This window comes from Capsella rubella, unplaced genomic scaffold (genome assembly GCF_000375325.1).
Source record: "Capsella rubella cultivar Monte Gargano unplaced genomic scaffold, Caprub1_0 scaffold_1, whole genome shotgun sequence".
In the NCBI taxonomy this organism is placed as follows: domain Eukaryota; kingdom Viridiplantae; phylum Streptophyta; class Magnoliopsida; order Brassicales; family Brassicaceae; genus Capsella; species Capsella rubella.
Window position 1 is genome coordinate 17,674,273 of NW_006238923.1, and position 27,958 is coordinate 17,702,230.

The window sequence follows — 27,958 nt, forward strand, 5'->3', positions numbered from 1 at the left end:
GAAACCTTACTTTTATATATGTGAATTTAAATAATTTTCCACCAATAAGCCTTATAAAATTTGTTGTATGATATATGATTAAGTCCTTTCATTTTCTTTGCCATTTGATTATAACTTATAATGTAATTAAATTTTGTATTGAATGATTATCATAAACATTTATTTATTTATTTATTTTGTTGTATGATATATAATTAAGTCCTTTCAGTTTCTTTGCCATTTGATTATAACTTATAGTGTAATTAAATTTTGTATTGAATGATTGTCATAAACATTTGTTTATTTATTTATTTTGTTGAATGATATATGATTAAGTACTTTCATTTTCTTTGCCATTTAATTATAACTTATAGTGTAATTAAATTTTGTATTGATTGATTGTCATAAACATTTATTTATTTATTTTTAAAAAAAAAATTAAAACCTTAAATATTTTTCCACCAATAAGGAGAGAGTGAAACCTTACTTTTATATATATGATGATTCCATAAATTATCCTCTAGTCAATTTGCATTGTGTTATAATCTTTTGCTTCTTATTTTAGATGACGGAACTTTTCTATTGCTCATTTGGGCCAAAACAACTCAATGAAAAATCATTCCAAATTATGAACCCTATGCGAGCCCATTAGATAGCGTACCTCAACAGTTTGGGTCCAGTGATCCAATAAAATTATAATCTAAACACATTAACGTAGTGTCACTGTGAACAAAACAACACCGAACTCCAATATGGAACCAAACAACATTTATCTTCTAATAGATATATACAATATATATATATATATATATATATATATATATATATATATTTTTTGAAACAAAAGAGAAGATGCAAAATATTGTTTTCTATACAATTGTTTGTATTGTGATGGAGGAGTTCTTAGAGATGGTAATGGAAATTGGTGCGGGGGTTTTGCACTGAATATTGGGATATGCTCGGCCCCGCTAGCAGAGCTTTGGGGAGTGTATTATGGTTTCTGTATTGCTTGGGATCGAAGGTTAACTTGTGTGGAGGTGGAGATAGATTCGGAAATGGTGGTGGGTTTTTTAAGGTCAGGGATCGGTGATTCGCATCTGCTGTCCTTCCTAATACGTTTGTGCTACGGCTTTATTTCAAGGGACTGGATAGTCTGTTTCTCTCATGTATATAGGGAGGCTAACCGTCTTGCCGACGGGTTAGCTAACCATGCTTTTTCTTTGTCTTTGGGTTTTCATAACTTTAATTCTTTCCCTGTTGAACTCAATTCGATTCTCTTGGAGGATGCGAATAGGTCTGTGTACCCGCGTTATGTTCGTGTGTAATTTCTTTTACTTTTTATAATAATGGGAGGCTTGCCTCCCTCTTCCTACCAAAAAAAAAAAATGTTTGTATTGTGAAATTTTGTACCACAAGTTCGCACATTTGGTAAACATTCCAATAAAATTTTCTACAATATCTAACATAATTGATATCTCAAAGTGAAAGCCATCTCAAAAATAACATAATCCCACACCAATATTTACATTAAGCGAATAAAAAACATTAGAAACAAACATAAACGCCCACTTAGTAGCAACAATATAGGTCATTGGGATCATTCATTCAAAGAGAGTAGATGCAAAATAGCTACTTTTTTAGAGTCTATGGCAACTATGATGCGACATCATGTTTCTTACAAAGACAAACCCTATAAACTCTACTAATATATATTAATTGTTCTCAAGATTGCAAGAACAGAAACAAAAACAAAAATACTAAGTAGTAGTAAAGAAATGAAAGAAAGAGAGAGGGACATCTCGAGGCGACACGAGCACTTTTCCGGCGATTCCTCCCACCACTACACACTACACACTACAACACCATTGAAACTCTCCAAAGCTTTTCTTTGGATTCCCGTGAACCTCTCTCTCTCTCTCTCTTTTGCCTCCCAAGAAATTTCCACCGGTTTTCGTGTTATTCACTTACATTTATATTTTAAGATTTTCTTATACTAATTGTTTAAAAAATGTTAGTGATAAATTGTGAAAGCATAATACTTTGATGGCCTCTCACTCTTATACCATTTGATTAGTTACTTATATAAAATTAGCTCGTCACATCTACAATAGATTTATAACTTAACAATCAGTGGTCTTTCTTTGCTTTTATTATATGCTGATAGTTTCCCTCTTTCAGTGGTGCAAAACATATATGATTGTATTGCATGCGACCGAATCCAATTTTTGTTTTCGATTAATAATTTTCAAAATTAATTAACTTTGCGCATGACAAATTGTTTGATTAGCTAGAGAATTTTGCTCATGAGACTTAAAACTAACCAAATAATTGAATACTTAAAACTCTGGTCAGGTAAAAGCTTTTACGCGACAAGAAAAGTAAACCGGATCAATTGTGAACTACATTATTATGTTTTATATATAACATCATCGATCCTTTGATCTCTCATATCGAATATGTGTGTTATTACTAGTGAATTCTATATTTCAACTATGTCATTCTTTACATATATATAAATTAAAGACAATACATGCTGGAATTGTTTCATCAAAGAAAAAAGAAATTGGTTTCATTAATTTCTTCACCGACTAGCGCATAAAGAGAATGATATTATAGATAATATAGTACTAGTGTACATGTAATTGTAGGGCAAATTAAATTAATTAAATGAACATCATTAAATTAAACGATTTGTTCGAGTAACAGACGACGACGATATCAATAAGTGGCATTCTAATACCTAAACCTACTAAAACTGCAATTACAACAATATAATCTGCGTTTAGGATTTCGTTTCGTTTCGATTTCGTTTCGATTTCGTTTCTTTTGCACAAGATTTGAAACATGAAATTCATCAAGGACGACACACAATCTTATACTCCTCATAGCTACTTGATATGGACTCGCTAAATAAGAGTAACACGAAACATAGATATAATGGAGTTTTATTGTGTGTTTCATTGTTATTCAGTAACCCAAGTTGATTAATTACCTCTTTATTCTAAATATGCTGGCTTAATTCCCAAGAGTTCTTGTTATTTATTGACTAATTTCTAAACTTCTAGTAATTATATTCTCCAGTACATTTTCTTTTTAAGATTCTTTGTAAAGTTTTCGTCTTTTATACGGCCATATGTAATATACAAATAAATGCGGTAATAGACAGATATAAGTGTGTATATATAAATAAATAAAATAAATGAGTATTGCTTTAAAATGTACTATAATTTTGTTTTAATATATCAAGTAATAATGAAGGATTTATAGATATTCATGTACACATTAATGGTGGGACGTTGTACATTTTCATTTTAATTACGTGAGAAATTAAAAAAAAAGGATTAGAAATAAACAAAATTATGTACAATCCAAAATTATATTTACATTGATTCACTGATTTATTATCCAATAATCAAGATACATTTGAGGTTCGGCACATTATTTTAAATATGCATATATTCAAGATGCATGCATGCGTCTAATGTTAGTGCGTATATGTAAAATTACTAGTGTCATGTGGAACTGGTTCAGCGTAGGCATGACCACGGTTACGGTTAATGCGGTTATAGTTAATTAACCACCGGTTAACGCTTATAATTTTTTTAACCATAACCTTAATCATTATATATACGGTTAAGACGGTTACGGTTATATACGGTTACGGTTAATTACGGTTACGGATAAATACGGTTACGGTTATTTGATGATTATTATAATATTAATATTGGAGATAAAATTTTATGAAATATTATTTATTTTACAAGTAAAAAACATATTTGATTTCAATTATTTATAGTGAATTAGTTAAATCTGGGTATTGTATACAGTTATAATATAATTTATTTTAAAATTTTAAATATGCGGTTAACCGAGCGTTTAACCGTACGGTTAACCGACGATTAATTACGGTTAATTATGGTTACGGTTAATTAACGGTTACGGTTATTATTATTTTTTAACCGTAACTAATTTACTTTTACGGTTAACGGTTACAATTTTTAACCGTTTTATACGGTTACGGTCCGGTTACGGTTGATAAACAGTCCGGTTACGGTTAAAAATACGGTTAAAGTTAGCTTTTGGTCATGCCTAGTTCAGCGTATCTATCTACCAGGTGTAACGTTTGAGAATTTATAAAATCTTAATTAAACCAAGAAAATTGTGATAGGCTTGTGGTTTCCGTTTAAACTGTGAAGTCCTTTTGTGAGTTTAAGATAAAGAGCGAATTGATTTTAAGTGTCATAAACACTTCCCATTGTAAGAAAATTGGATTTGAGGATTAGTTTGGGTTCTATATATATATACTTTGGATTCCACTGATTTTTTTTTTTTCTAAACTTCGTTTATATTCTCTGTTCACTTTTTGTTTGTAGAACGCATGCAAAGCCATTACTAATTGCAAATAGAATATATTTTGATCTAATTAATCGACACGTGAAATGTCACGAATACAAAAAAAAAAAAAAAAACTTAAAATGACCGGTGATAGCCGGTGGTTAAAAGTCAGCAAATTGCACCCTCTCTAGTCTCTGCACTTTTATCGACACACATTTCAACTCCTTTTAGATTCTTCCTAATTTCTCTTATTTTTTTAGTTTTGTTCAGACACGACCTGAAGACTTCATTTGGATCTTTCGTAAGTAAATTTTTAGGTTTATTTCAATCGGATCGAGTTTAGTCTTTTCTTAATCGCTCAAATTATTTATTTCCGCCATAAAACCTTTTTTATCATTTGTTTTTTTTTTTTTTTTTCTTCATCTTTTTGTCTGATTCCTTACTATCGCCTTACCTTTGTGTTTTCTTTTGTTTTGGTTGTATTTGAATAAAAAGTTGTTCTTTACAGAAAATGACATCTTATTATCTACAAAAGAACCTCCTAGAAAAGCGCCAATGCTCTAATTGGACATTTTAACTATTTACAATTGTACCATCTGCATGATTAAAGAAACTTTTTTTGGATAATTCTAGTTGTTATATATAACTTGTCATCAAGGGTAATTATGAAAATAGAGTTTATATTTCTACATCTTTACAAATGATAAACATGCATTTTGGTTTGTTTACATTTCTTTAATCAAACTCACTATATATATATATATATTTTTTTATCTTAAGTTTAGGAAAAAAGGTCACTAATTTGGCGGGAATAGTTAACAACAGGTGATTCCTTTTTTTTTTTTTGTCTGTTGTTTAACTAAAAACTTGTAAAATATTATAAATCATCTGATCACTGTTTCCTTACGTACATATACAATCATATGATCACTATTTCGCTATTTGATTATCATTCTTTAGATTCTAGGAGCATTAATTATTTCAGAGGCAGCAGTCTGAAACTCTGAGTGAGTTCAGTTTGGAAGAAAGCGAAAAATGGAAACTTATTTTTTTATTTTTAGAAATTTTCACTCGATCGTTCGCTAAAACAATATTGACCATCTTTCAAAGTACTGTACATGTTTAAGACACATTTAAATAAATGATAAATCTAAAACAAGGGAGACAGATAGAATCAGAACTTTCTTTGAAGTATACCTAATAACCGGGTACGGCTATCCCTCTTTTGTTTCAAACGTTGGTTTGTGCGTTTGCATTTATAAAATAGAAACATTGGTAGGCAAAACTTAAAAAAAAATATAGAAAGACTGTAATCTTGATTTGAATGTCTAAAAAACATGAAGTGATATATATGTACTTTTTGTGCCAAATCAATTACAATTTTTTCTTGGTAAAAGTTAAACCTTCCTCGTAGTATTGAGATCACTATAATAGTAACTTATTCTCATTTTGAATCCGACATAATTACTATATAGTTAAGGAAAATGTTTTTCCTGTACGTTAGAAATGTGGATACCTATATAGTATTTCATTATTTTGAAATATTTATAAAAGTGATAATTGATCTTATGAAGTAGACTATAAAAAAGAGAACTTTAAAATTAGTACCAACGAATACTATAATATGTCGTCACATGGGAACTAGTTTTCTTTTCTTGTTGATATATGTGTTTATAGTGTTAAATATTGACTGATTCTCACTTACGGTGAATGTAAATAAAATTAGATATGTACTGTCGACACAGAATAATAGAAACGGTGTTATGGATGACACAAAAGGCATGCGACTAAACAAAGAGCTGGCTACTAGCACAATACAAGCTTCTAGTGTTCATATTGGACATAAGTAATTATAGCTTTAACACTTAAAATATTAGGTCTTTTTTATAGTATTACTTAAATTTGAAATCACTAAACAATATCTCTCTTTGACGGGTGCGAAATCCAATTAATCGGTCAACAGATTTTAACTCGGGAAAGCCAAAACAAAATCCCACCCCATTCTTTTTATTTTCTTTTTTCAGTTTATTTGTAATTTCCTTTATACAGGAGAAAAAAACTACTACGTACTATAGTATAAAATAAGGGTGTATTATTCTAAATTAACAGTTGTTAATATATTCTGCTCTCACTCGATCATATTCAAATTATTTTGAACGAAGAGTGAGTTTAACTCTTTCTAAATGTGCTTTGTTAATATTTTAACTAATTATATTACGTCAGTCTCATATAATATTGCATGTCCGTACACACATGCAGAAGCGATAAAATGAACGAACTCTCGGGGATCTACAAATATACTATAGTTTAATCAAGAGGATCGATCCAAACTGTTGTTTTATTTTATGTTATACTTCTCTTTGACTCATTCGCAGTGAGAGATCATTGCATGTATGTGTACACGTAGAAGGATACGAATACGTAGCCGTGCGCGTACACATGTATTCGATGGATATGTAAGCACATGCATGTATAATGTAAAAGATGAAAGAGAGAGAGAGAATGAAGAATGGTCAATGGTGAGAGAGTAAAGAGATGATTTGCGGAGTGTGGGAATGCTGGGCTTTGGGGAGTCATTACTCGCATTAAACGAGGGACGTGAGTTCCAATAATCCCAAGTGGGCTAATTTAGAGAGAGAGAGAGATTTTAATTTGGTTTTTTAGAGAGAGAGAGAGGGACTTAGGGTTTGGACTTTTTCAGTTGGAAGCGTAGATTTGTCTTATTTACGACACTCGTGTCCCTATTTATTGCAATATCATATACAGATCTGCCAAACAAGATATAGTATTCTTTGGGAGTAGTATAAAAGTAGTGTAACATTTGTATTTTTTTTAAGTATAATATGTGGTTGTGCATAATAACTTAATAAAATTCTATTACAATATACTAAAATCTATTTTTATGGTTGATAATAAAATTACATGAATCCCCTACCCAAAAAATAAATAAATACATGAATCCCTCCTTAATGAGAGATTATATAAAGAAAGCCATTTAAAGCTAGCCATGTAATAGGTTTAACTTTAAAACCTGTTTAGCTTCCTAAAAAAAAAGACTTTAACACAAATCTTCGTCTTCTTTGTTTAAAACCCTCAAGTTACCGAAGAGAGAGAGATAAGATTTTGTAGAGAGAGAAAGTAAGGCAAAGGATTCTGTTTTTGCAGTCATACTTGGAGTTTAATTTGCAGCCATACTTGGAGAAACCAAAAAACTAGATCTCTTCCTCTCCTCAACCCCTTGACAAGTAATCTCTCTTCATATCATATCATTTCTCTAATTCATTGAACTTGAGGTTCTTTAAATTCTCTCTTGCCTTTAATAATATCTTGTGATACGTCTCTCTAATCAAATTTTTGTTTCTTTTATATCCCTCTCATTGTAGATCATATATATTACATCTCAGTGAGATTAGAGATTTGATTCCAAGAAGAAAAAGAAAATGAATTCTAACAATTGGCTTGCTTTTCCTCTATCACCGACTCACTCTTCTTTGCCTCCTCACATCCACTCTACTTCTCAACCCTCTCATTTCAATCTCGGGTTGGTCAACGACAATATGGACAATCCTTTTCAAAACCAAGGTATAATATGCACACACATTTATGTATATGTATGTTCATATTCATCAAGTCCTTAATGCAATTCTTTTATTAAATATATACTCCATATTTGTTATTTTAAAAACGTTATAAAAAAACTAAGGGTCCAAATTTTTAGACATATGTAAAATCGAAAGCATCACTGCACATGTTTAAAGACGGTTATGTTCATATTTTGTCTTAGATTTTTTTCTTCTTCCGATGTTTGTTTATGTTGAGGAAAATAATTAATTATATTGTATGCTTTCTTAGAATGGAATATGATCAATCCACACAATGGAGGCTGCGGTCAAGGTGGAGAGGTTCCAAAAGTGGCTGATTTCTTAGGAGTGAGCAAATCGGATAATCATCAACACGACCACAACCTCGTACCTTACAACGACATTCATCAAACCAACGACTCTGATTACTACTTCCAAACCAATAGCTTGTTACCTACAGTCGTCACATGTGCCTCTAACACTCCTAATAACTATGAACTTCAAGAGAGTGCACACAATTTGCAATCTCTTACTCTTTCCATGGGAAGTACTGGTGCAGCCGCTGCAGCAGCCGCCACCGTGAAAGCCTCGCCTGGTGAGACCAGCGCCGATAATAGTAGCAGCACTACTAATACAAGTGGAGGAGCCATTGTTGAGGCTACACCGAGACGGACTTTGGAAACTTTTGGACAACGAACTTCTATCTATCGTGGCGTTACAAGGTCTTAATGAGTTCCACTTTTATTAATTAACTTTTTCTTAACAAATCACTTATTTAATTTTCTCTCTTTTTTTTTTTAGTATTGATAATGGGCAAATGGATATATAAATGTGTTATTTTTGTGTGTGTTTTGATATAGACATAGATGGACCGGTAGATATGAAGCTCATCTTTGGGACAATAGTTGTAGAAGAGAAGGACAATCAAGGAAAGGTAGACAAGGTAAGTGATTTATTTGATTATTTGGCTTTTTTTGTCTCGTATTGTAAACTTGATTTTGAACTAATTATGTTCCTCATTCCTATGTTCTTGATGCTTGAATCTTGGACTTCTTCGAAATGTCTTCAGTCTACTTAGGTGAGTATACACGATTCTTGTATTTTTTTTTAATACTTACCACGTAATATATGTCAATATATACTGCAATCGACAGCATTGTTGATTCTTGTTTTCTCTATCTTGTTATGGTGAGATTGCGTTTTGATTTTAAAAGTAAATTATACTTAAGAATATATTGGTTTACTGGGATGATAAACTCAGGTGGGTATGACAAAGAAGAGAAAGCAGCAAGAGCATATGATCTAGCTGCACTTAAATATTGGGGTCCTTCTACTACTACCAACTTTCCCGTAAGTTATTTCATATTTTCATGAATACACTGATAATGATTGATAATATCGTTGGTGAATTCCTTGTCTCTCTTTTTGTCTTATTTTGTTTTGTTGTTGTTTAGATAACTAACTATGAGAAGGAAGTAGATGAGATGAAACACATGACAAGACAAGAGTTTGTGGCTTCTATAAGAAGGTGATTTCCCCTCTTCTACTGTATAACTTCATATATATAGATGGCAACTTTCTAAAGAACCTCAGGTAATCAATTACAGGAAAAGTAGTGGATTCTCACGTGGTGCATCGATGTATCGTGGAGTAACAAGGCATCATCAACATGGAAGATGGCAAGCAAGGATCGGCCGAGTTGCCGGAAACAAAGATCTCTACTTGGGAACTTTCAGTAAGTATAAATAATAATACCTCTTACTTATCTTTGTTAACCGTATGCATATATAATTTTCAAAACATATCTTGCTATATTTGGAGATGACTAATATAAAAGGACTCAAATTCTTATACTATTCAAGTTTTGTAGAAATGTCTACAAAGATGGTTATGCTTATATTAATTTGTATGTTTTGCTTAGGTACAGAGGAAGAAGCAGCAGAAGCATACGACATAGCTGCAATAAAGTTCCGAGGTCTAAACGCGGTTACAAACTTTGAGATAAACCGTTACGATGTAAAAGCCATCCTAGAGAGCAACACACTTCCTATAGGAGGTGGTGCAGCTAAACGGCTCAAAGAAGCTCAAGCTCTAGAATCATCAAGAAAACGCGAAGAAATGATAGCACTCGGTTCAAATTTCCATCAGTATGGTGCACCGAGCGGCTCGAGCTCTGTTGCTTCCAGCTCTAGGCTTCAACTTCAACCATACCCATTAAGCATTCAACAACCTTTTGAGCATCTTCATCATCAGCCTCTACTTACTTTACAGAACAACAACGATATGTCTCAGTATAATACTAACGCTCATGATTCCTATAGTTACATTCAGACGCAGCTCCATCTTCACCAGCAACAAACCAACAATTACTTGCAGTCTTCTAGTCATAGCTCGCAGCTATACAATGCTTATCTTCAGAGTAACCCTGGTTTGCTTCATGGCTTTATCTCTGATAGTAACAACACCTCAGGCTTTCTTGGAAACAATGGGATTGGTATAGGGTCAAGCTCGACCGTTGGATCATCGGCTGGGGAAGAGTTTCCGGCGGTGAAAGTCGATTATGATATGCCTCCTTCTGGTGGAGCCACAGGGTACGGAGGATGGAATACTGGAGAGTCTATTCAGGGATCGAACCCAGGAGGTGTTTTCACGATGTGGAATGAATAAAAAGATCACTTCTCTGTATTTTTCTTGCGAGGCAAGGTAGGGTATGGAATAATTAGCTACTTTAATTTCCTCAAGCAATAGGATCGGCTGAAGTTTCTTGATTAGTAGAGGATTTAGGGTTTCTCTTCTTTTACTTTTGACGGCGAAGATGATAAAACTTGCAGTAGACGGCGGTTAAACAGAGTCCTTGAGGGTTAGTGTTTTTATGGGTACTATAGTAAGATTAGAAGTACCCAAATTTTGTCTAAAAGCTAACCCTTCTGACTGATTTCTCAAACTTGTATTCGTTTATAATTAAAGATTTATTGTTCTTCTAATTTTATTTATGCCTATTATTATAGACTCTAAACTATCTACCATATTGGCATATTATCACCACAGCCACAAATGAAGTACTATGCAAGTTCACAATCCCAAGTCAAATGTTGATATGTTTATTTCTTAATTAGATCACAAGGAATGAGACATTGATGCCTAGTTGTCCAGTATCGGCTTCGGCTAATTCCTTTAGTCTTATGCCTCAACATGGAAATAAATTATCTCAGGGTAATCGACATTTGCATCCTTACCATCAATCGAACAACTCTGAAATAACGTCGTTTGTTTCAGACGATCTCAGCTAGCTCGGGGAAATACATGCCATACTAGATTCTAACTGTATTCACATATTTTCACCTCTTTGTCAAGATTACTAACATATTGAATACCTAAGATAATCGTGGTATCATCATGCAAAAAAAAGTAGTACCTGTTAACAGACCCATTCACAAATCATCTATTACGTACACGTAAATTGAGATCAGAGAAAACAAATGAAAAATATCTCATATGAATGTCTGTCTTATCTAGCAAGAGCGTCAAGTATTATTGTCATACTCTAAAATTTTGTCACATACATTGAATGTACAAAATTATTTAGTTCACCATCTTCTTTATTCTCTCTTTAGATATGATTTTGCCATACTCTAAATTTTTACGAGCTTAATTCGTTTCTTTAAGTGAAGATAAATCATTCCCAAACAGTTTAAGATTGTTTGAGGAGGTTTCAAAAAAAAATTCTTTAGGAATTTTCTCTTAAGATATAGGAAAAGTTAAAAAGTGAACAATCTAAAAAAGAGACAAATCGATGTATACAAACTCATGATTTTCTTGTTGTTTTACCGATTTTCACCTATATTAAAAATTGTACAACTTTTTCACCTATAATAATACCAATTTTGATGGTATTTAAGAGAATTATCCATAAAACTTTATAATTTTTTATATTTTAAAATATATATTTTTGAAAATAAATAGATAAAAGAGATATTTTTGAAAAAAATGGGTACACCAAAAATAATATTTTTCATAATTTATCTTAATATTTTGATATAATAGCATAATTTCAGTGAATCTGATTTTGTTAACAATATCACTTCGGTGACATTTAAGAAAGCATTTACGAGTCTGAAGTTGTATGATGCGAGGAATCGTGCTGAAAAGATATGCAAGTTTCAGGTTAAAAATATCCTACAACTAACATCTACTTCCAGCAAGTATGGAGGATTCAATTGTTATTGAGAAAATACAATAACCGTGATGATTATAGTTTGAGGAAAATGGCCAAAGACATGCAAATTAAGTTTGATAAGTATTGGGAATAGTATAGCTTAATCGTGTCTACGCTAGCAGTTTTTGATCCAATAGTGAAGTTGGAGATGCTTGAAGCTGCTTAAGATGAACTAGATCCCTTTACTTCAAATTCAAAGGTTGAAGAACTTATGAGTAATTTGAAAAGTCTGTATGAAGAATATCAGATATAGTCGCAAAGAAGTTCTTCAAATGGTTAGAAATTAACATATATGGACATCAAGTTTTAAATAGATGGACATAAACGGGTTACAAACTTAAACGAATATAAATGAACACATACGTAAACAGACCGGACAAGTCTATGATACCATCCCTACAGTTCTTTTTATTCTTTTCAAACAAGTGACGGTAAAGCTAATATCACAAATCTTATTTCATCAAATTTTAAAGATACCAAGATTTTTTTTGGATGAACAAAAGATACCAATATACAATAAAGTAAAAATATAAGCAAGAAAAAAAAATCAAAGAGATTTAATCATAACTTAGTATCTATATTACATTACTTTTTGCCCATAAGTTATTAACTTTCAAAATATGAAAGACTGTTTTCAAATAAGAATTAAAAAAAATCATAAAAATAGCCATACGAAAAAAAAATCTTTATATACTATTATTTAATATATATATATATATTTTAGATATTAGCCAAAAAGCTTATGTTATTTTTAAAATAATTGGTTATGTACTTAAAGAATGTTGTCACTAGTTCCGTTTAAATAATAAATACAAAGTAAAATAAAATAAAATTTTGAAATGAGGAAAAAAAACAGCAAAAAAATCAAAAGAAAGAGCCAATTAGAGGCGTACACGTCATAACCGACTTTAACACAAACGGTGTGAAAAGAAAATATAAACGTCGCTACAAAAAAAAATCGACGAGAGACACCAAAAAAAAAAAAGCCCGAAAAAATCGACCTTTATTTCTTATTTCTCTCCTCTACCTCTCAGCTTCTGCTGGATCTCTCCAGCAGAGAAGATCTTGTTCTGAGAGATTCGTAGGGTAAGGGGTTTCTGTTCTTCTCTGTTTTGCTTTTGTGTTTATAAATCTGTTTTGTGTGTTTTTGATTTTGAATATCATTTCGATTTCGATTTCTCCTCTGTGTTGAAGGGGTTTTGTTCTCTCGACTCATGAGGTGGGTTTTGTCTCTTTTTTATATGATTAGGGACCGATCGATCAAGGCTTCAAGGGCAAACAGGTGAATTGGTTTTTGGTAATCTGATTTCTAGTTTTGTTTTAGGGTTCAATTGTGAGCTGTTGATATTGATTCTTATTGTTGTCGACTGTTTCATGATTTGGTTGTTGTGTAATTTTTGCATGTATGTTTTGTGTGTTTTGGAAATTTGAAATGATATGCTGTGAAAAGTTGTAACTTTTGTTTTTGAACATTTCATTTCTGTGGAGAGAAAAGTGAGAGATTAGTTATGTGGGTATTGTATGCTTTTGAGTTTTGTAATGAATTGCTATGAAAGTTGTAAAAATGAAAAAGGTAATTTTTAACATCTTATTTTTGAGAAGAACAGTAGTTTTTGATGGAAATTAGATTTAGTATGTGGGGTTTTGCATTTTTTTAGAAGTTTAAAATGAATTGCTATGAAAGATCTTAGTCTTATGGTGACATAAGATGCTCGTTTCTAAGTAGTTTTGAATGGAAATAAGGTTAGCTGCTCTGTTGTTTCTAAAATGATTCATTTACGTTTCTATCTGCTTAATATATGATGTGATTTTGTGGAACTAGCTGCAAAGGTATCCTAGATACTTATGATATGTTTGGGTAGCTTATGGTTGGGAATCAGGTTTTAGTAGGATCTGTTTGCGTTTTCAGGGTTCTAGTGTTAGCAGAAAAACGGTTCTAGGCTTGCGTCTGTTCTCTTCCTTCTACGTAGTTGAGATCTTGATTTATGGAAGATGCTCATAGGTAGTGTGGTATAGATGTATAAGGTATATAATACGTTGATTCATGAAAAGAATATGGTCACCTGCTTATGTTTTGTCACCAATTTTTAAAAGGGGTTGATGGGCTTATGTATATATAGTGAATCTGTTGAGATTTTTTTTTGTTTCTTCTATGTTACTGAAACTGAGGATGACTGTTTTTGAGTGCAGAAATGGATCACGACAAGACAGGATGCCAAAGCCCACCTGAAGGTCCTAAGTTATGCGTCAACAACTGTGGTTTCTTTGGAAGCGCTGCCACGATGAACATGTGTTCAAAGTGTCACAAGGATATGTTGTTTCAACAGGAACAAGGGGCTAAGTTTGCTTCTGCAGTGTCTGGAGCATCATCATCCAGCAACATCATAAAGGAAACCATTACTGCTGCGTTGGTTGATGTTGAAACCAAATCCGTTGAGCCAATGGCTGTCGCTGTACAGCCATCATCTGTCCAAGTCGTTGCAGAGGTAGTAGCACCTGAAGAAGCTGCCAAACCAAAGGGACCAAGCAGATGTACTACTTGCAATAAGCGGGTTGGCCTGACTGGATTCAAATGTCGCTGTGGTGACCTCTTCTGCGGGACACACCGTTATGCAGACATTCATGACTGCTCCTTCAATTACCATGCTGCTGCGCAAGAAGCTATAGCGAAAGCAAATCCGGTTGTGAAAGCAGAGAAGCTTGACAAAATATGAAATTCAAAGTAAACGTCTCTGATTTCATCAGGTACACCTGTGATGCATCCTTCCCCCCTGTCTGTGTCTGGTTCAAGTATCTCTCATGTTAAAAAGGTTTTATATAAGGTCGATTGAAAGCGTGCTTGATCTTTAGCTTCTTCCATCTCTCTGCAATATTTGTGGTGTGAAACTTTCTATTATCTGTTGTTTGCAAGCAGAGATATGTGCTCTTAAAAAAAAATATATGCTTTGATGTGTTTCTCTTTCTTATTATTTTCGAGCACTGTGTTTTATGCTTCCTGTTTGGTCTGTATCATATTGGGTTTGTCTCTGTAGCTTCATGAAGCTTATTTAAAAAAAGGCTTGTGTTTGCCCTTCAATTCGCTGATCCCTTTCAGTTTCTCTGGTTTGTGATCTATCTGTAACTTTGCAAAGTCGTGAGCTTTAGCATTTTACTCAAGAGCCCGCTGTTCTCGGTTCAAATAATGAACTTACATAACCGGATAAACTGGTTAATCCTTGTCGGAAACTCCCTAAACCACTAACCCGCATACTCAGTCAGTCTTGTACTAGCTAGTACACTCTTTCGATTGTTTTTCATAGGAACCAAAAAAACAACTTATATAGAAACAACTAAACTATAATCTCACGTTTCTACATTTGTTTACATTATAAAACCTAAACGTCTAATAAAATTGGCTGAACAAAACATTGTAGATGTCAAGGGTGCATAATGATCCCCAGACCAATCATAGTCAGTTCCACCTGTTTGGACCGGCCATGAAAGCGTATGTAAAGTCGATAAACTTCTCCGGTGTGATATAGAAAGTTCCTGTTGCATAAGCCTCAATATGTCAGACAGCTCAAAACATTATTGACCGTGTACAATTTAATCTCCCAAAACATTGTGAGTTTCCGCTGATGCCTTTCCCTTCAAGCTACTCTAGTTGGCTAGTACAGTAGTACTTACCCTACAACGCAATAGTTCGTCTAATAGTCTAATACCTCCTTAAGTCATACACGAATCACTTTGGCCTAAAGCCCTTTTCTAACCAGACCGTGGAAGATCTGAAGATGCGAGGTTGAAGAGGCAGTGTTGGTTGTGGACTGCTGGAGGAAAGAACCGAAGTACGTATCATGGTGGCTTGTTGTGGCAACGGTGGCGGCTAGTTTGAAAAGCGGCTTCTTGTGGAGTACGTAGTATTAAACACCGTCGTATTAACTATTAAGCGGCTTGTCTTGTGATGATGAGTCATCACTGATAAACTGATGACCTGTTGCTTCACTGGTTGTTTCACCGTCCCAGAGATTTTACTAAATCCACGTGTCACTCTTTCAACGGTAAGAATATGGTTCAAAATCAAGCGTACGATTTAACTACTTCAAAAAACCCCAACACTGCATCTTCTAGTCTTCTACGTACCATGTTTTGATTCAGCTTTTTAGTTAGTCTGATGTCACCACCACCCAAAAAAAACACACTAAATATGTCCAAATATTTTACAATAACCTCATTATCAAAAGATTCATACCCAAAAAAAAAAAAATCTCTTTGTCAAATTTAAATAGAAGGAAATCTCTATGATGTTCATGTTCCTTCAAAATAATATTAAATTTGTTATTTATTCTTTCTTTCTTTTTCTTTTTTTTTACTTAAGTCTTATTATCAAATATAAATAAAATCAGCTCTCAATGATTTTGCCTTTACTTTTGTTTTATTTTAAGTAGATTCTTCTGTTTAGTTTAGACTAATTAAAAGATACAAATACAGTTGTACTAGGTTGATTTTATTTTATTATTTAACTTTTTGGGTCCAGCAAATGAATCTTCACAGAAGTTAGATAATCTCATAGATTCTACAATTTGTCGAAATAAGAAAAATATCAAATCTAGACTTTATATTTCTTTACTCACCAAAAAATCTAGACATAATAATTATAATGTAGCAAGGCATATAAATGTCGATGCACACATCATTCTATATCACCACCACCCGTCCAAGAAACAACAACAGCGAAATGAATGGAGCAATGTCGCATCCGCTACCGGAAACGAAACCGCACATCATGGTGTTTCCATATCCAGCACAAGGCCACTTGCTTCCTCTTCTAGACTTAACCCATCAACTCTGTCTTCGTGGCTTCACAGTCTCCATCATCGTCACTCCTAAAAACCTTCCTTACCTCTCTTCTCTTCTCTCCGCTCATCCATCCGCCGTCTCCGCCATCACTTTACCTTTCCCTCCGCATCCTTTGATCCCTTCCGGCGTTGAAAACGTTAAAGACATCGGTGGTCATGGAAACCCCCTGGTTATGGCTTCTCTTCGTCAGCTTCGAGAACCTGTCGTCCGCTGGATAAGTTCTCATCCTAATCCTCCCGTCGCTCTCATCTCTGATTTCTTCCTTGGATGGACTAAAGATCTTGGTATCCCTCGCTTTGCCTTCTTCACCTCTGGAGCATTCTTAGCTTCGATACTCCATTTTGTGTCCGACAAGCTTCATATCTTACAATCAACTGAGCCTGTCTGTTTGTCGGATCTTCCTGGTTCCCCTGTTTTCAAAACAGAGCATCTCCCTTCGTTAATCCCTCAGTCTCCATCGTCGCAAGATCTTGAAAGTGTTAAAGACAGCACCATGAATTTTTCGAGCTATGGTTGTATATTCAATTCTTGTGAGTGTCTGGAAGAAGAGTACATGGAGTATGTGAAGCAGAACGTGAGTGAGAACCGAGTTTACAGTGTTGGTCCGCTTTCTTCAATAGGGTTACGTAAGGATGACTCTGCTTCCGATGTAGACGCAAAGGCGTTGTTGAGTTGGCTTGATGGATGTCCAGAAGGATCTGTGCTTTACATCTGCTTCGGAAGTCAAAAAGTTTTGACCAAAGAGCAGTGTGATGCTCTGGCTCTTGGTCTTGAAAAGAGTATGGCCCGGTTCGTTTGGGTGGTTAAGAAAGATCCGATACCTGATGGGTTCGAGGATCGGGTGGCAGGTCAAGGAATGATTGTTAGAGGATGGGCTCCTCAAGTGGCTATGTTGAACCATGTAGCGGTTGGCGGGTTCTTAAGCCATTGTGGATGGAACTCAGTGTTGGAAGCAATGGCTAGCGGAAAAATGATCTTGGCATGGCCCATGGAAGCAGACCAGTTTGTAGATGCGAGGTTGCTAGTGGAGCATATGGGTGTGGCCGTTACTGTATGTGATGGGGGTAAGACTGTGCCAGACCCGCATGAGTTGAGTCAGGTCATAGCTGAAACAATGGGTGAGCGCGGACGCGAGATACGTGCTCGGGCTAAGGAGATGGGACAGAAGGCACATGCTGCAACTGAACCAGGAGGAAGCTCTACTAAAGATTTAGAAAGACTTGTCAAAGAATTGAGTTCTCTCCATGAAGATATGATTCTCAAAGACTAATGTCTTTAAAAAATGTGGTCTCATTGTTAAAACATAACCTGAAGATTGAAAAAGATCAGGCGTCTACATAGCTAGAGATTCACTGAGAATTATACAAAAGTAATTTGAACCTACACAAATTAATAAAGGTCCTAGTTAGATAGAAGATAAATTGTCAAATTTTGAAATCCACATGTTATAAAGATAAATTAAATAGTATTGCAAATTGTTTTGAATTTTGGACTTCTGATTCACTCACCAGTAACCACACAAAAAAGAACATCACAGATGTAACATCAATGAGAGAGATAGAATTTACACATTGCACATATCACCATTAGTTTTGGAGGATCAAATAACATTAGTTTACAAACGCTCAAGTATATTGTCTAATAGGTTTTGGAAATGAACATGCACCTGTGTTTGCATTTTCAAAACCAAGTATCAATCATTCATGTCAAAATGAATTTAGTGTGTTAAAAATGAAAATTAAATTTAAATTAAACTTAGGCTTTCTTTGTCTTTTTGATTAAGTCTGCACCACAAAATCTTTAATTTGCTCTATTAATTAAAACTATCTCAAGCAAACGGACCAAACTCATTAATTAGTAATTAAAAATAAGAACCAGCACAAAAAGAAAAAAACTAAGATCCGAAAAACAAAACTAGAGAACACATATGCATACAAATCAACTGATGCATCATGCATGAGAGAAGAAAGAAACAAAACCCCTAATTAAAACTCATTGTTGTTGCTATCATCTTGTTGCTCGATATCAGAAGCAGCCTCATAGTAGTCCTCAGGATCTCCTCCAAAACTATCAATCCCACAAGGAACATGACCATTTCCAAAGGCCTTGACATGGTCCTTAAGCGACCTCTTGTGCTTAAAATCCGAGCCACAAGAGCAATACCAAAGCTTTCCACAGTTCTTCTCATGCGTTCTCCAATCTCCTTTCACTGCAAAGGCCTTGCCACACCTACGACAAGCAAATGGTCTAGACCCATGTTTGCGTTTGTAATGTGTTTGGAGGGTTCGAAAGTCCTTGAGAGGCTTGGCTCGAGGGTGGTCAATGTTGTTCTTGCAGCCTGGTGCACAGCAGAAACATGGTAGTCTTAGCATTCCAGTTGGTTGTGTTCCTCTTAAGGATTCTGGTCCCTTTCTGTACTGTGATCCGTGTCCCCACATGTGCATCTATGATAAAATGTTTTTCATTAAACAAAGAAGTCAGTCTTACAAATTAGTAAGATTGGCTTAAGTCTATATATGTTTACGAGTTATACAAAATATGTTTATGAATATTAGTCAAAATAATTATTTCTTTCTATCAACATTTGAAATTCATAAATGCAAATGTAAAGCCAAACTAATTTTCTCATGGTTTGAGTTTTCATTTGCAATTATAATTTTCAAAAAAATTTCATTAAATGTGCTATGTTAATATTATAAAGAGCTATAACAAAAAAAGGTTTAAGATATTCTTACCAAAAAAAAAAAAAAGGTTTGAGATATAAATGTGAAATATTAAACACTCTCAGTAACGTTGGATATGTAGATCCTAGCTTCTTTATTTCATGTCAAAGTTTGCTTTTAGGCATGACATAAAATTCAGCTTTATCTATCTTTGGACTTATATATATAAACAAAAACAAGTCTATATACGAAATAATCTGCTAGACATTTATCTTCTGCCTTTGCTCTTTAAGAAATTTTGTTTGGGGGTTTTATGAGTTCACAAAAATCAAGAGAGACAATAAAGATGGAGCTGGACTAAAGCATATTTCAGGGTTATAAAGAGTCAGTCTGACAAAAAGACTTATGGTTAAAGAAGATCTTCCGACTTAAACCCCTTTGATAGGTCGATCTTACATAGCCATCATCATTCATGAACACCCTGAAACTGATTTGACGTATACCATCAAATTTTTAAAAGTTAATTATTCTCGAGTTACTAAACATCAAGGCAACTAGTAATTACCAAAAGTACTAGTACTTGTTAATTACCACTATTATTGAGACCCCTAAAGATCCATGAACTAATAACGAGTTTGTACTTAGAATTAGAACCACACAAGAATATAGAAAAACCCATAAAACAATAGACTCGAATCAGTTTTGAAGAGCAAATAAATCAAATCTAGAAATGAGTTTAGTTTTTGAGTTAGATTCTTGAATCATTGGTGCCATACCTGCATGTTGTTGTATCTGTTGAACGTCTTGAAGCAAAGAGGACAAGAGAACTGTGTAGGACCAATCAAAATCTGAGAAGGAGTAGGGATCCAGTAGTGATGACCTCGGTGTAGATCTCCATGATGATCATCATCATGAAGGTGGGACTCGACTGTGACTTCTACCCCTTGGTCATGATCTTGATCTTGGTCCTCGGTAGTTGCGTCAGGAGCAATATAGCTCCCAATGCTCTCATCAACACCGTAGTTTGGTAACCCTAGATGAAGATCCACAGTTACATGAGGATCATCAAGAAAGTTTGAAGAGCTGATCTGATCGGTGTCCATGAAATAGTCTCGATCTTGTTGTTCTTGGTGCCTTATGGGGCTTAAGCTAAGAAGAGGAAGAGCTTCTCTCAGAGGAGGAGAGTTAGGGAAAGTGGAAGTGGTAGTAGTAGGATTAATGTAACTAGGGTTTGTGGTATTAGGGTAATAGAAGCTTCCGTGAGAGTTGTAGATGTAAGAAAGAGAAGTGGAATAGTTGATGTTATCATGGTCACATCCATTGTTGAAGAGATTGGAACAAGCTGGATTAGACATGACTCTGAGGAGAAGACAAAGAAGAAGAAGAAGAAGAAAACCACCGTATCTATATAGTTGGTGGGTTTATGATAGAGAGAGAGAGGAGATAGGGATGTGAGTGTGAGTGTGTTGTGTAGATATATATATATGCGTGTGTGAGTCTATATATATAGATGAGTGTAGGCAACGTTTTAAGATGTGACGAAGCGGTGGAAAATATTCATGATGATATGAAAAGGGTACGGAGAAGGAAGAGGGAGAAAAGACCTAAGAAGAAAGTTGAAGAAGCAATAAAGAAACCATCTTTGGGACTCACGTCAATGGTTGAGATATGTATATTGTATAGTATGTACGTCTATGCCTTCATAAAGTCAAATATTAGATACTCGGACTTGTACTCCTTCTGATCATCAAATTATTTCTGCTTTTAAACCTTTACTAAGTAACTAAATCTTTTTTGTTGAATCGGAATAGGAGAATTGATTAGAGCTGATTCAGTGATCAAAAAGTTAATTTTGTGTAGGAATTGAATAACACACTAATTATCACCGGACCAAACCTTAGCGACCGCTTCAATGGTTCATCTAGAGTGAAGTGCTTTAAGTTACAGTTATTCAAGGAATGTTTTTCGTTTTTTTTTAATAAAAAAGAATTATTATCTTTTGCTTTGGTAATTTTTTTTCTGATAACAAAAACATAATATATTGAACAACAACAATAATTAACAATTAACAATATATAAAAAAAGTCTCCATGCACGTTACGATCAATTACATGCTTTTCTCTTGTGTACCACAACTAAATATCCCATCTAAAACATGGATGTATAGTAATAAAATTTCTAAAATTAGCACGTGAAGTTAGCTATTGGTCACCCAATAAATCAGATATATAAAAGCTTGTTCTTTTACCTCAAACATATAATACGATAATTATATTTACAGAGAGAGGTTAATATAATATTCGGTGTTGTGGGGATAATATATATCGATGGCTTTGGGAAAGGAGATAGTTGTGATCTAAAGACAGCACTTGCTTTGGTGGTCTCGTCTCCATGTCGGCTCCGCTTCATCAGAAACATATTACTTGGGAATGATAATTCTATTTTCTTACTTATTTTTGCTCTTTTTTTTTTCCTCGCTAAGTTTTGTTTACGTCCCGATTTATGCGTACGCTTCTAACACAAAATTGCCTATAGCATATGTTTATTTGATTTTTTTTTTTCGTGCTAATCTTAGGCAAATCAATCATGCGATTGTAACAATATTGAAATGGTTTAACAAAAAAAAAACAATATTGAAATGGTTTCTTTTTTTTTTTAGCCATGATACGATAAAATAAGCTATGGTTCTTTGAAGAATACTCATATATACTTATCAGAAAAAGACTACATTGTGCACATGAAAAACTGATGTACTCTATCGGACCAAATAATATATTTTATTTGCTTAAACTGTTTTTGATCTTATTTGTAAAATCACATTAACTTAGTTCAGAAAAATGATGACCTAGTTTTAATTATAATGACATTGTAATGACATTTCTATAAGATCATGAAACTCAAAAACCAACTAAATATTCGAAAAATTATATTTTGTAGTTAAACTTTTCATTAGATGTACAATAACAATCAATAACTTATTTGATGTAACAATTTTATTTTATTAATATGTTTTTGGTAAACATAATTCATGTTATATAATGTAACATTGATACTAGCTAGTTTTCCAACTATTTGCTTATTGTAATATCAAACATGTGAATATGGGTCAAAGATCGTGGGTTTGAAAGAAAAAAAATATGTTGGTCGCAATGTGGGTGTGAACTCGAAGATAGTTTGATAGAAGTCCAAATTGTTGTATTGACACAGAGTTTACTTTGATATTATTAATTAAATAACAGAGAATATTAAAACATGAGATGTTCCCGAGATAGCACGACTGTGAATGTTTTGTGGTTGCACTTTGCAATTGCATCAGTACGTTCTTTCAAACCGTCTCTTGTCTTCTGTTTCTTCGTTGTTCTCTCTTCTCCAAACATTTTTATCTATCTATGAACCATATACTATTTTATGGTTGTAACATTCTCCAAACATTAATCTAACCCAATTTTTTTATATTCTGTTGACCCTTAGTTTTAATTTTCTCTCACAAATGTTTAAAAACATATAACACGCATATATATACACATAGATATACACATGTGGTGTGTATGCGTGACTTATGCATATGCATGCATGAGCATACCATGTAGTCTGTAAGAAATTAAAACAAGATTAGTAACGGTTATGCCCTCACCCTTCGTTTTTAATTAGTCTCTTAAACTCACTATCTTTTACAACATTTTATGGCTGTAACACTATTTTTGTGTGTAATGGAACTAGTGTGGTTGATACGATAAGAAACTTTAAAGATTTGCAAAGTACAAATGTCGAGCAAAACACATAGACATCAAATGAATTCACATTTTTTTTTACATTTTTCCATATATTTTACCACCAAAACATATCGATGGGTTTTTACGACATAACAATTATTGTTACTAAGTTTTCCAATTGAGATCATGTCCAGGAGGGCTATGATATCTTCTTGTAAACCAGATTCCATCCGTGTTGGCAATCCATGAACGTAGTTGACCACATTTAGGAGAAACACATTGACGATATACTTCTATATCATATCAATACTTTAGGTTAGTCCCGTAACTAAGCATACAATCAGATTTTGTATCTTTAGGTTGTGCGTGATCTTCAAACTGAATAAAATAAAAAGGATCCTTAAAATTCAGCGAATGAAACCATGTAGGTGGCTGGACTATGCTATCCCTTCGGCATGCAATGTTGAGAACAAGACCAGGACCAAGTTCGTTATAAATTACTACGTGGTTTTTTTTAAAAAGCTTCATTTAACCCAAAATACATAGTAGTAACTAACAAAAAGATTATGAAATGATTCATTTTTTAGGATCTAGAACTATCTTTGAAGAAAGAATGGCACCAACATGTAGTATTTATAACGTATTTACTGTAGTAATTTTATCGAATAAAACACAATATATGGAAAATATATAATTTGACATCAAACCAAAACATAACCTGAAAAATTTGGAAATATATAATTTGACATCAAACCAAAACATAACCTGAAAAAAAAATCAGAGCTTGAAAAAAAGATAGGAATTTATTTATATATATATATATATATATATATATATATATATATAAATAAATTCCTATCTTTATAATTTCAAGCTCTGATTTTTTTTCTAAAGGCATTTATAAAATTTCCTCTATATATGAATATAAATATAAAATATCCTCTATATATTAAGAGTAGATTTTTTTTTTGTCAACATTAAGAGTAGATTTTTTTCACATATTTGGAAATACAAATTATTTATAAAATTAAGTATCATCAGATTTATAAACTAATTAAAAATAAAAATAATAAATTTGTTTACAAAAAAATAAATAAAATAAAAAAAATTTTGTTTACAACATTAAGTAGCAAGATTTATTTGTGCAAGACAAAGATTCTTATACCTACTTACTATTAAAATGTTAATTTTTCGATGATTTTCTGAAATGTTGGATAAAAGTTTCTTATTTTGATCATATACACATGCACCCACTGAGAGAAAGGGCTCCCTTGAAGTTAAATGCCTTAATGGTTTGGCTCCTTTTACAGATCCATGAGGAAGAAGATCTTTGATGAGACCATCATTGTGACGTAAAGCCCACGAGTTGTACCGTTTCGTTTTTGCCGAAATGCAAATAGCATAAATATGAAAAGGTTTGGTTCTACGCAAAAACAAAAAAGTGGAAAACAAGAAAAACTACATGAGTAAGTAGCTGTAATGAAAGTAGTCCATGTATCAATCTTTCTGTATTGCTTTCTTGATTTGTACAGTTTCAAACTGCTCTCTTGACCTAATTTATTTACAAGAAAATTCGAAACCTAAAAGATACATTTCTGCAAAAACTAGAGAAATCCATTGACTGCTGCGATTTTTGGCTCACCTCGTTTACTTCCGTCGACGCAATATAGAATGCAAACATGGCTCTTTAAAACATATGATAAATAGTTATTGTTGAAAACATCGACGCAAAATACATAAACATCACATGAATTATTACTATTTATTGCAATATATTCCACCAGCAAACATTACAACTGAATCATATTTCTATTTCAAATGAACCATATTTTATTTCCATATTTTATTTCAAACAATACCATATATTTATCGCTACGTTTTACAACATTTTATGGTTGTAACACTTTTTCTTTTTGTAATGGAACTAGCGGATTATATGATAAATAAATTTTAAAAAATTACAAAGTATAGCATTTTCTTGTTAAACCCCATATAGATGCAAACATGATTAAAAATATTTCATATAAATATATATATATATATATATATATATATTTTTAAATGCTATTACAAAATACATAAACATCATATGAACCATAATTTATTTCAACATTTTGCCATCTAATTTACCACCAAAACAGATCGATGAGGTTTTAACAGCATAACGATTGTTACTTAGTTTTCCAATTGAGAACATGTCCGGGAGGACTATGATATCTTCTTGTAAACCAAATCCCATCTTTTTTTGCAATCCACGAGCGTAACTGACCACATTTAGGTCTAACTCCTTGACGATATACTTCGATATCATACCAATACTTTGGTTTAGTTCCATGACTAAGCATACAATACCAAGTTTCATCATTAGGATAATTATCTTCGAATTCAATGATGTAAAAAGGATCCTTGAAGTTTAGTTTGTGAAATCTTGTAGGTGGACAGTCTATGCTGTCCCTTCGACATGCAATGTTGAGAACAATACCAGGAGCGAGCTCATTATGAATTACTACTTGATTTTTTTTGCAGTTGGTGAGAACAGTACCAGGATTGAATTTGTTTTGAATTACTACATGGTTCTTTTGGCAAGCTAGATTTAGCTCAAAATACATAGTAGTAGCCAACATAAAAATTATGACATAATTCATTTTTTTTTTTTTGGGATCTAGGATAATTTTTGTAGTATATGTCATAATGTTGTATTTATAGTTGTTTACTTGTTTCGTGTGGTAAATATTTTTTCTTTTTCTAGTAAAGAATATTTTATGACATTAGCTTTATTTAATAACAAAAAATCTCTAGTTGGAGTAGAGTTTAAGATAGATTCATCATTATAAAGTAAATGTAAATATACAAACAATGAAAACCAATCTTGATTATAAAATTATCATTTTAAGATTCAATTCATGAAATCCTATAATCTAAATCATAAACAAATCTAGATTATGAAACTGAAATTTTAAATTCATGTCACTAACAAAGAAAATAAAGTATGATTGTATAAGATACAATAACACTAGGTAAATATTATATCATATGATTTATATACATCTGAATTCTTTAAAACTAATAGAGAAATGTTATAAAATGGATAATTATTAAAGTGATTATCCATCACTTTTTGAACCAATCTCTTTCCAATATTTAATTATTTACTTAATAGTTTTACTTATCTTATTGTCATAGTTATCACAATTTTGAATATGTGTTTAACAAACTAGTACATGTGTTGTATGTTGGACCAGAATTTGGTGTCTCATCTCGTATACTCTACTTCTCCCTCTCTTGTGTTTTTCCTTTTATAAATCCATACACCATATAATATAATAAGATTATATTTATTTGTGCTATGTTCTATAACAAGAAATAAATTTCTGTATTGTAAAGAAAATTTGTCTATCATCTTTTTCTCTTTTTTTTTTGTGTGCATGAAATTAGTCTATCATCTAAGATATAGTTTATTTTTCTGTACACTTATATATGATACATCCCACTACAAAATAAGAGAGTAATCGGAATATACGAACCTTGAAAAGTAAATATATATTACAAAATTAGAAATGAAAAATTATCGGCATGAACCTGAAACCTTATCAAAGATATCTATATTCATCTAATTACAATGTTTCTTGGCTTTATTACATCACTCGTAGTTACTCTCAACATATATGGCTGAGTAATCCACTTGTCGGAATTAAAAGAGTGATTTGTAGGGTATATATTAATTAATTTGGGACTTTTAGGGTTAAATCTTCAAGATTATGATTATTCGTTTGTTATCACTTATCAATGCATAAATTGAAACAAGATAGATGTACTCCCACACGTTTCATCGTTTAATTATCTTTTAAACTCGCTCTGTTTTATAATAATTTTATGCTTGTAACACGTTTTTCTTACAAAAACTAGGGGGTCATAATATGGTAAAGAAAGTTGAAGATTTCACAAAATATAACAGTTTATTTAAAGAAAACCCTACAAAATGCAACATGCTTATAAACAAAATAATATATAAATGTATTATTTTATTAATGTAAATGTTAGTGTTATTTTACTACAAAACATCTTGCCATATATATATTTTACCACCAGATTCGCTATTACATATATTAGTTACTGAATCATCCAATCGAGAACATGTCCTGGTGGGCTGTCATATCTTCTTGTAAACCAAATTCCATCCGTTCTGGCAATCCAAGAGCGTAGTTGACCACAACGAGGAGCATAGCCTTGACGATACACTTCAATATCATACCAATATTTTGGTCTAGTCCCGTAACTAAGCATACAATACCATTTTTCATCATGAGGCACTTGATTGTTATCCTCGAATTCAATGATATAGAAAGGATCCTTGTACTTTAGACTGTAAAATCTTGTAGGTGGATGCACTATACTGTCTTTGCGACATCCAATGTCGAGAACAATACCAGGAGCGAGTTCGTTATGAATTACTACCTGATTCTTTTTGCAAGCTTCATTCGTCCCAAAATATATAGTAGTAACTAACAAAACAAATATGAAATGATTCATTTTTTAGGATCTCAAACGATTTTTGAAGTAAGAATGACACCCACATGTAATATTTATAATTAATTTACAGCGGTAACCTTATGGAATGAAATATATATAATCTTA

General features: G+C 32.8%; 6 protein-coding genes and 1 pseudogene across 9 annotated transcripts; 3 read left to right on the plus strand and 4 right to left on the minus strand.

Annotated features, from left to right (window-relative positions):
- Positions 1-7,469: 7,469 nt before the first annotated feature.
- On the plus strand, positions 7,470-10,743 carry LOC17897203 (AP2-like ethylene-responsive transcription factor PLT2). Its single transcript, XM_023790266.1, has 9 exons — positions 7,470-7,559; positions 7,698-7,896; positions 8,167-8,617; positions 8,756-8,838; positions 8,965-8,973; positions 9,157-9,245; positions 9,350-9,423; positions 9,503-9,630; positions 9,817-10,743. The coding sequence occupies exons 2-9, from the start codon at positions 7,755-7,757 to the stop codon at positions 10,560-10,562; spliced, it is 1,722 nt and encodes a 573-aa protein (XP_023646034.1). The 5' UTR covers positions 7,470-7,559; positions 7,698-7,754; the 3' UTR covers positions 10,563-10,743.
- A 2,336-nt stretch (positions 10,744-13,079) lies between these two features.
- On the plus strand, positions 13,080-15,187 carry LOC17898975 (zinc finger A20 and AN1 domain-containing stress-associated protein 2). Of its 4 annotated transcripts, none has more exons than XM_023789679.1 (3): positions 13,080-13,197; positions 13,306-13,393; positions 14,302-15,187. In XM_023789679.1, the coding sequence occupies exon 3, from the start codon at positions 14,304-14,306 to the stop codon at positions 14,823-14,825; it is 522 nt and encodes a 173-aa protein (XP_023645447.1). In that variant the 5' UTR covers positions 13,080-13,197; positions 13,306-13,393; positions 14,302-14,303; the 3' UTR covers positions 14,826-15,187. The 4 variants fall into 4 exon arrangements, with proteins under 4 accessions (XP_023645447.1, XP_023645448.1, XP_006304247.1 ...); XM_023789680.1 differs by having other exon boundaries at positions 13,361-13,408; XM_006304185.2 differs by having other exon boundaries at positions 13,361-13,393.
- Positions 15,188-16,802: 1,615 nt separating this feature from the next.
- Positions 16,803-18,432, plus strand: LOC17898008 (UDP-glycosyltransferase 89A2). The gene has a single exon (XM_006306234.2). It carries the CDS (start codon positions 16,826-16,828, stop codon positions 18,215-18,217), a length of 1,392 nt encoding a protein of 463 aa, XP_006306296.1. The 5' UTR covers positions 16,803-16,825; the 3' UTR covers positions 18,218-18,432.
- Positions 18,433-18,932: 500 nt separating this feature from the next.
- On the minus strand, positions 18,933-20,971 carry LOC17897782 (zinc finger protein WIP5). Its single transcript, XM_006306483.2, has 2 exons — positions 20,387-20,971; positions 18,933-19,391 (listed from the first exon to the last, which is right to left on the minus strand). Exons 1-2 carry the CDS (start codon positions 20,963-20,965, stop codon positions 18,933-18,935), a joined length of 1,038 nt encoding a protein of 345 aa, XP_006306545.1. The 5' UTR covers positions 20,966-20,971.
- A 2,517-nt stretch (positions 20,972-23,488) lies between these two features.
- On the minus strand, positions 23,489-23,867 carry LOC17898772 (annotated as a pseudogene).
- Positions 23,868-25,494: 1,627 nt separating this feature from the next.
- On the minus strand, positions 25,495-25,968 carry LOC17900190 (S-protein homolog 25). The gene has a single exon (XM_006305920.2). It carries the CDS (start codon positions 25,966-25,968, stop codon positions 25,495-25,497), a length of 474 nt encoding a protein of 157 aa, XP_006305982.2.
- Positions 25,969-27,433: 1,465 nt separating this feature from the next.
- LOC17899829 (S-protein homolog 25) lies at positions 27,434-27,853 on the minus strand. Its single transcript, XM_006303629.1, has one exon. It carries the CDS (start codon positions 27,851-27,853, stop codon positions 27,434-27,436), a length of 420 nt encoding a protein of 139 aa, XP_006303691.1.
- Between the last annotated feature and the right edge of the window lie 105 nt (positions 27,854-27,958).